This window comes from Pleurodeles waltl, chromosome 9 (genome assembly GCF_031143425.1).
Source record: "Pleurodeles waltl isolate 20211129_DDA chromosome 9, aPleWal1.hap1.20221129, whole genome shotgun sequence".
NCBI classification, from domain to species: domain Eukaryota; kingdom Metazoa; phylum Chordata; class Amphibia; order Caudata; family Salamandridae; genus Pleurodeles; species Pleurodeles waltl.
Window position 1 is genome coordinate 879,244,438 of NC_090448.1, and position 13,320 is coordinate 879,257,757.

The 13,320-nt window shown below is 43.9% G+C and overlaps 1 protein-coding gene across 1 annotated transcript in view; it reads right to left on the reverse strand.

Moving 5' to 3' along the window:
- Nucleotides 1-4,661: 4,661 nt before the first annotated feature.
- Nucleotides 4,662-13,320, reverse strand: part of TDP1 (tyrosyl-DNA phosphodiesterase 1) — a 787,135-nt gene continuing 778,476 nt past the window's right edge. The window contains exon 16 of the mRNA XM_069208192.1: nucleotides 4,662-5,015. Within this exon, the coding sequence (XP_069064293.1) occupies nucleotides 4,942-5,015 (74 nt within the window). The 3' untranslated portion in view covers nucleotides 4,662-4,941. The remainder of the gene's footprint in view (nucleotides 5,016-13,320) is intronic.

A 13,320-nucleotide genomic window follows, 5' to 3' on the forward strand; every position in this document is an offset into this window, starting at 1 on the left:
AGTATTTCTTCGTGAGTGATTCTCCTTGTGTACTGGAAGAGCATCCAATTTTCTGTAGTTTCCATTATCAATTCTTAATCTGTAAAAGTATAAGTGCTGGGGACTCAAGGTTTTGCTCAGAAGATCTTGGCCTGCAGTACTGAATGTTGCGGGCCGAATACTAAGGCTGCATTCTTTCAATTTCACCTCATTCTTCTTTAAACCATCACCACACACTTTTCACCTCTTCATCTCACTCTTTATGCTCTTCTTCATACCTGCTTTCTCCCTATGCCAGTGTTTTTCCGCCTTTCTCTCACTTCGTCGTTCCACTTTTTCTGGATCAAACTCTGTACAGGAAAAAGAAGTGCGAGTCCCCAAAAATGGACCCCACCTGCAAGCACTACCTCAAATTAAACCCTGTCATTGGTACAGTTCTCAGACTCTATACTTGTGTTGGTTGGGGAAGTTTCAGTGCGACACAGGCACAATCTTACAACATTCCTTTATAGGAGGTTTGGCAAGGATCTTAGAAAACATGATCCAGCGGTTCTCCAAAGTTTAAGAATCTTAAATCAACCACCACAATATTATGCATTAATTAAGGCGTCTTTAAAAACATTTGATGCTCATTTTGTCAAAATGTGTGATAGATGGAAAAGGCATCACACTGGAGGGGAACTCAGGAATAAAGATAATGTAAAATAGGATCCTTATTCAGAGCGCTAGGAAATGAGGAGTGGTAAGGGGTGCAGGGCATTGCCACCCATTTCCCAACAGGTTACACCGCATTGTGGCATCGCCAAAAATGCACAACCCAGAATTGATCCTGCTTTTCTACGTTCTGACGCAATTAATTCAGCCCTCCCAAATGCTACCAATGTCACATTTATAAGCCCCTTGAGTACCCTACGTTAAGTATGGGTCAATTGACTATTTTATTCATAACCAGTTGTGTTGGGCCCACAGCATTAAGAGTTGACCTTAGGATGAGGTGATCAACAGACCCATCAGGAATTCTCTGATAACATTAATTTCTACCATGGCAAGGATTAAAACATGGAACAGCAGGAGAAACTGTTGAGTAGCAAAACCATGCACATTAGCTATTGCGCTCTATTGTCACTGCTCTGGCCTATAAGTTTGACATCCAAGGATTCTGTAGGAAGATAGATGGATGTACCAGCACAGACACTAATCACAGAACCTCTATGGTGCTAGAGAGAGAGAGAGAATGACGCTACAGAAAAGTTAAGGAGGACAAAACACCAGTCTGGAACCCCACATTTGAAGAGCACGCAGGAAACTCCTATCAACAAGACAGGGCATAGGTGCTGGAAGTTGGGGTGCAGGCAAGGGAGTAGCCAGAAAATTAAAATAGCCCCCACTCTAAGCTAAAGCGCTGATGCCACCAAGCAAGCAAAGTAAGTGAGCTGAATGCTCCCTTGAACAGCTTCCTTGTCTCAGGAGCACCCTCAGATCCATTCCCTCATCACATCCTCAACTTGGTCAGCGCCTCCATACAGAGCTATCCCGAACCATCAACTTATTCTTCAAGACCGCCACATTCAACTCAGACTGGAAACATGCTGAAATCAGCCTGCTACTCAAAACACCTACCGCAGACCCTAGGGAGCTGAAAAACTACAGACCCATCTCTCTTCTCCCTTTCACAGCCAAGGTAATGGAGAAAGCAGTCAACTAGCAACTCACATAGTTCCTCGAGACATACCATATCCTAGACCCTTCTCAGTCCAGATTTAGAATCAACCACAGCATTGAAACTGCACTCTTAGCAGCCACCAAAGACATACGTATCATACTGGACCGTGGAGGCACTGCTGCACTCACCCCCATCGACCTCTCTGCTGCATTTCATACCGTCTCCCACTCCACCCTCTGCAACAGACTGTACAACGCCGGCATCCTAGACAAAGACATGAACCGGATCAGGTCCTTCCTCTAAGGAAGAACACTGTTGATCAGACTACCACTGTTCACATCAGAACCTAAAGACACTTGCTGTGGAGTTTCCAAAGGTTCCTCACTCAGCCTGAAGCTTTTCAACCTCTACATGGCCTGCTCACTAAGATCACCAAACAATACGAGCTAAACAGTCTCCTATGCCGACAACACCCAACTGATCCTCTCCCTGTCCCAGGACTTTGTGCAAGTCAAGAGGAATTTTCACAGCGGGATGAGAGCAGTCAACGCTTGGATGGAGGCCAGCTGCCTCAAGCTCAACTCGGACAAGAGAGAGATCATTTTGATTGGATCCACCCCTTCTGCCAGGAGTGACTCCTGGTGGCCCACCACTCTGACTAACGCCCCTGCCCCCACTGACCATACACGCAACCTGGATGATTGGCCGCGCTTTACAAATCCATGATTGATAGTCTCTTCCATCCATGCATCTATACATTAATTACTTCACCCCATCCACCTACCTACCAACATCTATTTCACCTTTACATTCTGTAATCTATTAATTCTTTCGTCCGTCATTCAATCTTCCCCCTTTCCATCCATTTATCATCCCAATCTGCCATCCATCCACTCATTGATCCATCCACTCTGCCGTCCATCCTCTTTGCCATCCATCTATCCACTCTGCCATACATCCATTTATCCATCCATCCATTTTGTAATCCATACATCTAGACACTCTGACATCCACCAATCCCTAGTTTGCCATCCATCCACTCTGCCATCCATCCATCCACTGTCATTCATCCCTCAATCCATCAGCTCTCCCATCCATCCATTCATACACTCTGCCATCCATCCATCCACTCTCCCAGCCATCCACTCTGCCCACCGTGCATTCAGTCAGCTATCCGCTCATCCATCCATCTATTCATCATCCACCAAACTCTGCCATCTATCTATCTACCATCATCCACTCTGCTATTCAGCCATCCATTCATCCACTCCGCCATTCATCCATCCAGTCTTCCATCCATCCATCAATCTATCCACAGTGCTATCCAACTATTCATTCACTGTGTCATCCATCCATTCATTCTGCGCCAACTATCCATCCATTCATTTACTTTGCTACCATCGATTCGCCCTGCCATCCATCCACCCTGCCATCCATCCATCATCTGTTCACTCTGCCATCCATTCACCATATTTTCATCCACCCATCCATTCACCCCTCTACTCTGCCATCATTTCACCTGTTCATTCACCTATCCATTCACTCATCCAGCTCTTTGCTCTGCTATACTTTCACCTGTCCATCCACCTATCCTTTCACTCATCTATCCATCCATCCCTTTACTTTGCCAATCTTTCACCTGTCCATCCACCTATTGTTCACTCATCCTTTCACCCACTCATTTGTGCACATACTTAATTCATCCACCTTCTCATTGATACATTCTTCCTTCCACCTTTCCAATATTCTTTCTGTCCCTGTTCTATTTACCCACCTGTCGTTTTTCCTTTCCTCTGCCTGCTCTTCTATTAGTAATCGCTGTATTCCAAAGTTAATGATGAACTTTTGTCTACGAAGTTGCAGACCGAAGAGGCCAATAAAGAACCCCACCTCCGCTGTAGCTCCTAAAACGAGGCTTTCACGCTGCCCCTGGGCGCAGGGGTGCTGCAGCACATCCAAAATAACCGTGCTAGAATTCAGGAAGCAAATTGGCAAGAAAGATGCACTTAAATGTTGTCTTCATTGTCACATCTGCTTGTGGTTCAAAGATAGAGGTCACATGTAATGTCTTCTGTCAAACTGTTGCTTATTCTTTGGATACAGGTGTTTTCTTTCTCTGGCTGAAAAGTGTCAGCTTTTTGTAAAATGAACTATGCGACTATATTGGTGGCGCGTAGAGTGTGTGAAAGGAATGATCCGAACAAATTATTCACAATATATTAGCAGTTAGGAAAGCACAAATTAAGCACTTTTGGAATTATAAAGATTGGTGGAAATAGAGATGTTAATACGATCAAAACAAATCAAGGCACTTTAATTGGTGATGCACATATGATAAATATTAGTGAAACCTGATTTCCACACATTACCATTTGTGTGAAATATGCTTTTATCAGTAAATCTCTATGCCGTGCAAATATAGTGGCCACTTGAATGTAAAATGTGCTGTCTGGAAAGGACTGTGCACTACCACACAATGATATAGTAATAATATGTGTGACAGTGTGCTCCAAAGTGCACCACATGCTTATCACCCTGCTGCAGAATGGATGTGGCTCAATAGCTCCTAGGCTTCCTGGTAACTCAATTCAACAATTTAATGCATATTATAAATTATACAGAGGTAAATAGTGTCCTTACATTTAATGAAATCATGGTGTACAGTGTGCCCACAACTTGACTGAATACAAAATGACGTCATTTGACAGTACTCTACGGTGATGAACTTGATATGAACAGACCGTTTCTTGCTCACTTTTCTCTTCATGGTTTCTTCTCACTGGGTAGACAGCGCACCCTTTTCTTTCATGAAATCTAAACACAATATATACTACTGTATAATTAGTACTATGCATTAAATTGTTAAAATAAAGAAATGGGGAATCACATCACCTGTCCATGTTATACATTCTATACAGACGCACTCAATGGATTCTATGCTCACATAATTAAACTGCTTTGGCATGTGACCATTTTTTAACGGTGTTACAAATTTGATAAAGTTCAGCCGACACCAGTGGCCAGTAGAATCCATTCACTGTTTTATTAAATATTACAAAAAATATATAGAAAGGTGTCCTAAAAAATCATTATATTCTGATACTTTAAGGAAGTGTTTTTTTCTTAGCAAAGGGCCGCCTATTTTTTTCCCCACAGCTAACACTTTAGACCCTCTGCATCCTTCCGGCAGGTTGGGTCTTTCTATTTTCCTCTTCGTTTTCAGCTTGCTTCCATCACTGGCTTCGCTTCTCATTGTTGAACCCCCTCTGCAGTGCACCGAGCTCCTGGGAGTGAGGTGATCATGATGGACACCAGATGTTTCCATGGGTATCCGGAGCATTCACATAGGGGATATTCCAAATCCAAGGCCGATCTACAGAACAGAGGAAGGAGGGACAGTCAGGAGCAATGCAATGTTATGGTACAGTTGAGCAGGCACACCAGGCATTACATACATGACACTAATGATGAGGAATATAACAGTGACCAATTATTTAGCGCTTGTCACAAATTGAAGCTTTGCTTGGCGCTAAGACATTAGTTATTACAGCTCTTCTCTACACTGCTTGTTTCAGTCATTCGGATAGATTGCATTATCCACTACCAGATTTGACATTGGGACCTCTCAATTTCAATGCCTACATATTGATGTTTTGATGAATGAATACATACATTCTCATGCAAGGCGCCATTAGGCCCCACCACGTCAATAAGACATTTTGGGGGTATGGGGTTTGATATATGGATTACATTTATATTTTCATTCGTATTCTTTGCCTCTATAGTGAGGCACCGAACAATCGGTTGCTGTTCGAGTTGTTATGCGACGCGTGACTTCTATTACTTGATAAATTCTGCTGTAAGATATGCAACTCAATGTAGTAGAAAATTGATAATGCAATAAAGTTTGTGTTAAAAAAAAAGTTGAACAGTTTTGTAACAGCAATATTTGCCTTTGTCAGCTGTGCTGTCCAGACCACATAAATATTGACCAGACCATGTAAACACATATGTATTAGTGGTATTTGAATTTAGCAGTGGCATTAGCCAGGCCACATAAACATATCTTTTTTTTAGGTATTTGAATTTTTCTGCAGTAACAACTGTCTGTTGCATTTCAAGTGTTTGCACAAACTGTCATATACTGAAATGCCACAGGCAACAGTGGAAAATACCTTACATGGTAAAACATGATGCCAAGAGGAAGCACTGGGCAGTTTACTTCGACACAATAAAAACTGTTGTCACTTTTGATCGCTGACAAAGTAAACTATTGCAGGCACAAATCTGTTTATGTTGTCCACCCTCTGTTTGTATGCCTTACACTCAAACACCTAAAATCCAGTTAGCTCTCACCCTGACCAACTCCTAAATTCATATGGAATCTAAAACCAAAACAAGTGTCATGTCTGCCAGAGATTCTTTGTCGCTGCTAGCGTTGGTGCTGTGAACATTTATGTGGGGCTCATAACTGTCGCAGCAATGGTAGTGGATAAAATCAGTATTGTGCAGAAAGCTCTCTCACTGTGTGATAGAACTGGCATCTCCGATGACTCAGTCTCTGGATTACCCTATTTATATTTAATAGAGGCAATCTACAACGCTGCTCCTGCGGGGCTTCTTCCAGAACAAAAGGGAGGGCTTTAAAGTACTTGTCTGCGAGCTTCCAAGGAGGTAAGATTCCGCAGCACATGGCACAGGTGTCTCTGAACCTGTCAACCCCCCGGTTCTTAAAACCTAATTCATTTAATGATGTGGGCGTCAGCCCTTTGGAGTCACGCCTGTTAAGCCTTAAACACTGATCACGGTTATCAAGAGATCTGGCACAACTTGGTAACACCACACTATAGTCAAAGTAGTCCCTAGCAGTATTACACCTTCTGCTAATGCTTAAACACAGTTTATTTCTGATAAAGGTTTAATGTATGCATGGAAACTAACCAGATAATGCTTTGCAGGCATTCCTTTTACAACACGTTTGGTCAGAATGCGGTTTGTAGTGGTGGTAAGGCAATGGGATCACAACCAAAACATTCAGAGCTCTTTCTGTCCAGGTCATCTTGTGGGTCACACTAGGTTAGAGGGGGGGCAAAAATCATAACCTCTTCCACCATTCCATGTATATTTAAACTCTCTTATAGCTTGAATTTTGTTTTTACAGCAGAGTGGAGTTTGTGTTATAAGGGCCTTGTTTGTAATAATATTCTGACAGTCTTGCTTGGCCTGCAAATGAGTAATGCTCTATGATGTCCAAGGGCTGAAGCGTGATAATTATCCCCAAGTCACTACTAACTCAGTAGGCTCCACAGGGACATCTAATCATGACCAGTGGTTCTGCACCTTCTGCTAATGCACTAATACAGTTTATTTCTGGTAAAGGTTTAATGTATGCAAGGACACCTCAGCCTGTGGTGGTCCTAGGGCAATGGGACCACCACCAAAACATTCAGAACAACTGTGCTCTTTCTGTGCAGGCCATCATGTGGGTCACACTAGGTTAGAGGGGGCCCAAAAACCATAACCTCTTCCACCACTCAATGCATATTTAAACTCTCTTATAGCTGGAGGTTTTGTTTTTACTGCTGAGAGGACTTCGTGTTATAAGGGCCTTGTTTGTAATAATATTCTGACAGTCTTACTCACTCTGCAAATGTGTAATACATTAAGCCCTCCAAGGGATGAAGGACGAAAATTGCCCCAAGGCACTACTAACTCAGTAGGCTCCAGAGGGATATCTAGCCACGACCAGTGCTATTGCATCTTCTGCTAATGTTTATTTCTTCTGTTGACTCTACAGGGCCATCTAGCCATAACCAGTGGTACTGCACCTTCTACAGTTGACTCTACAGGGCCACCTAGTAATGACCTGTGGCACCGCACCCTTGTGCCACTGACTCCACAGTTAAATGATATTTAAAAGGGCTGCTAGGCCTGAAAATGTGTAATACACTATGCCCTCAAAGGGCTGTTTATATAATTACACTACAATATTCTTTATCATTCTTTTTTATGTGATTATGCCCTCTAGGTGCTGAATATATGTTGACATGACCAGGTTTCTTCCTAATGCTATTTTTACTGTGGTGCTCTGTAGGGGCTGCTCAGATCATTACAGTCTAATGGCAATTGTATGAAGGAATGCACAAACAGTTTATTTCTGATAAAGGTTTAATGTGCTGTGTTAGAAATGGGGTCTTTAGTTGACAGTCAGGTTACGCCCTGTCCAAGCAAGGACCCTCACTCTAGTCAGGGTAAAGGAGAATCACCCTTAGTTAACCCCCGCTCACCACCTTGGTAGCTTGGCACAAGCATGCAGGCTCAACTTCAGAGTCTAGGTGTAAAGTATTTGTCCCAATACACACAGTAACTCAGTGAAAACACTACAAAATGACACCACACATGTTTAGAAAAATAGGAAATGTTTATCTAAACACAACAAGACCAAAACGACAAAAATCCACCATATACAAGTCAAGTTATGAATTAAAAAGCAAAAAGATTCTTAAATCCTTGAGAAAACAGTAATAACATTGTTAGCGTTCAAAAGTACCTGGGTAACAGCAAAATAACACCGCACGGGTGAGTATGTGTCGAAAAAGGGCAGCAATGCATCGATTTCTCACCCTCAAGCGAGACTGTGCGCAGTTCCTCAGCCGGTCCGATCGGTGTGCGTCGTTTTTCCTCACCGCAGGAGAGCGACGTGTTGGTCCGGACAAGCCCCTCGGGTCCGGGCAGGCTTTGCGTTGTTTTTCCGCACCCAGCAAGGTTTGCGTCGAAAATCCTGCCGCACGGTATCAGCAAAACCGCGTTATGTGGGTTGCGACATTATTAGCCTCCGTCAGCAAGTTTTGCGTGTCATTTCTCCAGCCGTTTGCGTCGATCTTCCAGCCGCGATGCAGGTGGAGTGTAGATTTCAGCTGCGAAGCTGGAGGAGTGTCGTTTCTCAGCAGCGTCTCGGAAGGTGCGTTGAAATGTTCCCCGCACAGCTGTCTGTGTGTGGATTTTCAGTCTTAGTCTGCCGGATTCACCTTCCAAGATCCCAGGAATTGGTTAGGGCACCACTTGGCAGGGCAGGCATCTCAGAAGAGAGTCCAGGTGTTGGCAGGGGAAGTCTTTGATGGCCCTGAGACTTCAACAACAGGAGGCAAGCTCAGGTCAAGCCCTTGGAGATTTCTTCACAAGCAGGAATGCACAACAAAGGCCAGTCTTTGTCCCCAAAGGAAAGTCTCTCTTGTTTGTGAAATCCTGCCTTGCCCAGGCCAGGCCCTAGACTTACACAAGGGGGTTGGAGACTGAATTGTGTGAGGGCAGGCACAGCCCTTTCAGGTGTAAGTGACCACTTCTCCCCTCACTCCTAGCACAGATGGCTCATCAGGATATGCAGGCTACAGCCCAGCTCCCTTTGTGTCACTATCTAGAGAGAGGTGCAAACAGCCCAACTGTCAAACTGACCCAGACAGGGAATCCACAACAGTCAGAGTCACAGAATGGTTTAAGCAAGAAAATGCCTACTTTCTAAAAGTGGCATTTTCAAACACACAATCTTAAAACCAACTTTACTAAAAGCTGTATTTTTAAATTGTGAGCTCTGAGACCAAAAACTCCACATGTCTATCTGCTCCCAAAGGGAATCTATGCTTTAATCATATTTAAAGGTAGCCAACATGTTAATCTATGAGAAAGATAGGCCTTGCAACAGTGAAAACCGAATTTGACAGTATTTCACTGTCAGGACATATAATACACATTAGTATATGTCCTCCCTTAAACATACACTGCACCCTGCCCATGGGGCTATCTAGGACCTACCTTAGGGGTGTCTTACATGTGAGAAAAGGGAAGGTTTAGGCCTGGCAAGTGGGTACACTTGCCAAGTCGAATTGGCAGTTTAAAACTGCACACACAGACACTGCAGTGGCAGGTCTGTGATATGATTAAAGGGCTACTGATGTGGGTGGCACTAGTACCGTTTGATTTACAGGCCCTGGGCACCTCTGGTGCACTGTACTAGGGACTTACCAGTAAATCAAATACGCCAATCATGGAAATCCAATTAACCATACAACATACACGGAGAGCATATGCACTTTAGCACTGGTTAGCAGTGGTAAAGTGCTTAGAGTTCAAAAGCCAACAACAGGTCAGAAAAAATAGGAGGCAGGAGACAAAAAGATTGGAGATGACCCTGCAAAAGGAAAAAAGTCCAACATGCTGCATGGCTAAATATTAATAAGGTCCCAAATGTGAGGTTGTCATTATCATTTACAGCGCCAACATCTCTAACTCTTGCTAATGCGAGACCTATTACATTACAAATGCTTGTCTTTAAGCTTTTGCAGTCTTTAACTAAAACCAGAAGGCTGAGCTGACTGCCAGGCTGTTCACGCCTTGTCCTCACTGCTCGTCACTAATAAAAAAAAAAATCACTCTTGAAATGTTCTCGAGGTTCCCCCTCCTGGCAACAGAAGTAAATTATTGCCTGAATAAAGGCTCCTGCTTGGGGATCCATTAGCAGAGATAATCTTGTGCCATCACAAAGGAAGAAAATTACTTGCAGTCTGAATTATTTGCAGGTAGAGAGAGCTGGGAATCAGAGTGGCGCATTGCACATTACTCAAGCCGCTGCAGGGCACAGAATAATTAATTCTATATAGATACAAAGCTGACTTCTACCTTTACTTGCCCAAAAATGTAATATTCAACTGGCCAGAATAAAAGATGGGAAGAAGACAGTTAGTTACAGATCCCAAGAAATGCAATGCTGATTGGGTGTGCTAGATAGCTGACACACTCAAGGGGCAGAGATTGAAAGCATGTGGGTCTGTGCGTGTACACGAGTGTGTGCACAAATGCATACATGTCCATATATAGTGATTCGCCATGGCAAAGTGGGATTTATTGTCATTTATTTAGTGTGCAAGGGGTCATGACCCCCTGGGAGACAGCTTCCTTTAAGCCACTATAGCCTTACTGTCTCCTAATATTTATAATATATTACCTCCTCAAACTTTCCTCACCTCAGGCCTTATGTTGTTTAGAAGAGCCTACATCACCTTTATACCATGTGACCTACTGAAAAAATCTCCCTCCTGTCCTGTAACCTCACCCTACAGCCCTTCCATACCAGCAAAAACCATAAAGGGGAGGCACATTCACACCAACAAACAAGTTCACACCTTCGGTAATTCTCTTTCTCGTGGATACTCAATCTAACCACCTATTCCTCACCTTTAAAATATCTCCAAGCACCCGTCTGGATCTGGAAGCCTTCACAGCAGTGCTCCGTCACTACTTGATTGTGCTGCAATGACTTAGTCAGAGTTTACCAGGAAGAGAGCTACCAAATGTAAATAACTTGTTCTTCTGATGGCTATTTCAAATCCCAGATTCCTCACCCTTAGAATAGATACCAGAGCAGTACCTCCCAAGATGGTCAGCCGGTGAAATGTCCTTCGTGTGAGACCTGGCTGTCAAGACAATAGTGCTTAGTGAACATGTGCACTGACACCCAAATTGTGGTCTGACAGATGTCACTCCATGTGTACACAGTAGTAGTAGCCTTGGCTGTGGTTGAGTAAGCCCTCAGTGCCTCCAGAGGCTGCTTCTTGGCCAATGTGTAGCAGATCTTAATGCAGAGGTCTATCCACCTTGACAAAGTCTTTTCCCGCACTACCTTACCTTTTATTCCCCTAAATACCCCACGAAAAGCGGATTGTCCACTTGATGGCCTTTGGTGCAATTGATGTAAAAGCTTATGGCTCTTTTGGGTTCAAGCTAATGGAATCTCTTCTCCTCTTTTGGGGGGGGTGAGGCAGAGCAAAGAACATTGAGAGAGTGATGGATTGCCCAACATGGGAGTTATGTCTTTTGTCAAAAAAGGCTGCCATGGTCCTGAACACCAGTTTTTTGGAAAAAAGTGGAGTAGGGCAGCTTCATCAAAAGAACCTGGAGCTCACTCACTCGTCAAGCTGAAGTGATCGGGATGAGGAAGAATGTTTTCAGAATGAGCAGACGCAACAGGCAGCTGTGCATTGGCTCGAAGTGGGTATACATGAGGAAAATGAATATCAAGTTACAATGTTACCGTGGCATCTGAAACGGTTTGGGAGGGAACATATATTAGATGGAAAGACCTTAAATAAACTGCATCACAAAAGATGATTTAAACAAGGACGATAGGTCCGGCAAACAATAAAACATCAGCGAGTTTGGCATGTAATGGATCTACGTTGCAGACTCCTCATCACGCATCAAACATTTCCCAGTGCCCGGTGTAACTGGACTTGGTAGAGGAAAGCCACGCAGCAAGGATAACATCCTCAACCCAAGCAGGTAGATCAAATGCATTCAACTGCTGCTGCTCTATCTCCAAGCATGCAGGTGTAGATTACGCAGGCCCAGGTGGAGGACACTGCTCTGCTGCTAAGACAGAAGATCCTCTGGAAGTAGGAGCCTGATCAGAAGACAGATGCTCATGCTAAGAGGTTTTGTTACCACACTCTCCTGGCCTAATTCAGAGACACTAAGATGATTTGTGCCCAGTCATTCCTGATCTTATTCAGAACTAGGGCAGGAGAGGCCGAGACGGAAAGTGGTACAGGACTCCTGTGCTCCAGTTTAGCTGCAATGTATCTCCTAGAGACAGCCTTCTTGGAAACTCCAACGTGTAGAAGTCTTGACACTACACGTTCTCAACAGTGGTGAAAAGACACAGCTGGGTTTTCCTCACTGTCGGAAAATGCCTTGCACCACCTTGGGGTACAGCCACAATCGTGATCTGCCCTCATCTTTGGTAGAGCTTGTCTTCAGTGGCATTACAGATCCCATGAGTGGGTTCACGATCAGGGAGATGCCCTGATGCTCTAGCCAACTGTAGAGGCACAGCACCTCTTGGAACAGGACCCAGGACCTTGGCTCCCACTCGGCCGTGCTTGCTACAGTACCATATGGCAGTGGTGTTGTCCTAGTAAGACGTCAGCAAAGCTCCTGCAGTACCTCTCTATGTGCACTTGTACCCTGCATTGCTAGAACTACGTTTTCCACAGAGTCCTGACAAGTAACTCTACCCTGCATTATGCAGAGCTTTTACAGTGAGAATTTAACACAATGCTCAGACAAAATATGTCCACTTTCACCTGCATCACTCATTGCTATCTATTAAGACTTCCACAGAGCTCCTGCAACGAATCCCTACCCTGACCTACACAATATGCTGCTTTTCCAATAAAGCTTCTAGAGTACACTCGCATGCACTTCTTCTGTTCTTTACTTGCACTCTGCATTGCTGTAGCTGTAGGATTTCCATAGAGATTGCAAGTGCCTTTCTACCATTACTTGATACCATGGATTGCTAATCAGTATAACTCCCATAGTGTTCTTGCAATGCATCTTTATCCCGATACACACCATGCACTGCTGCCCTCAACTAAGGCCTCAAATGAGCCCTGAACTGGAACAGTCCCACCACACAATTGCAGTTGATGGGAGATATAGAATCCAATGCTTATCATGCAGAACACAAAAACTCTAGCGGCATAGGCCACATTCACACACTGCATCCGTTCAACCAGACACGACAATAACATAAGGCTCAAGTGTTCCATCCCTCAATCATCTCAGCTCTACTGCATGCTGAAGTTCAAAGAAGAAGACTGGATAAGAGTGCCACTCTGCTCTCG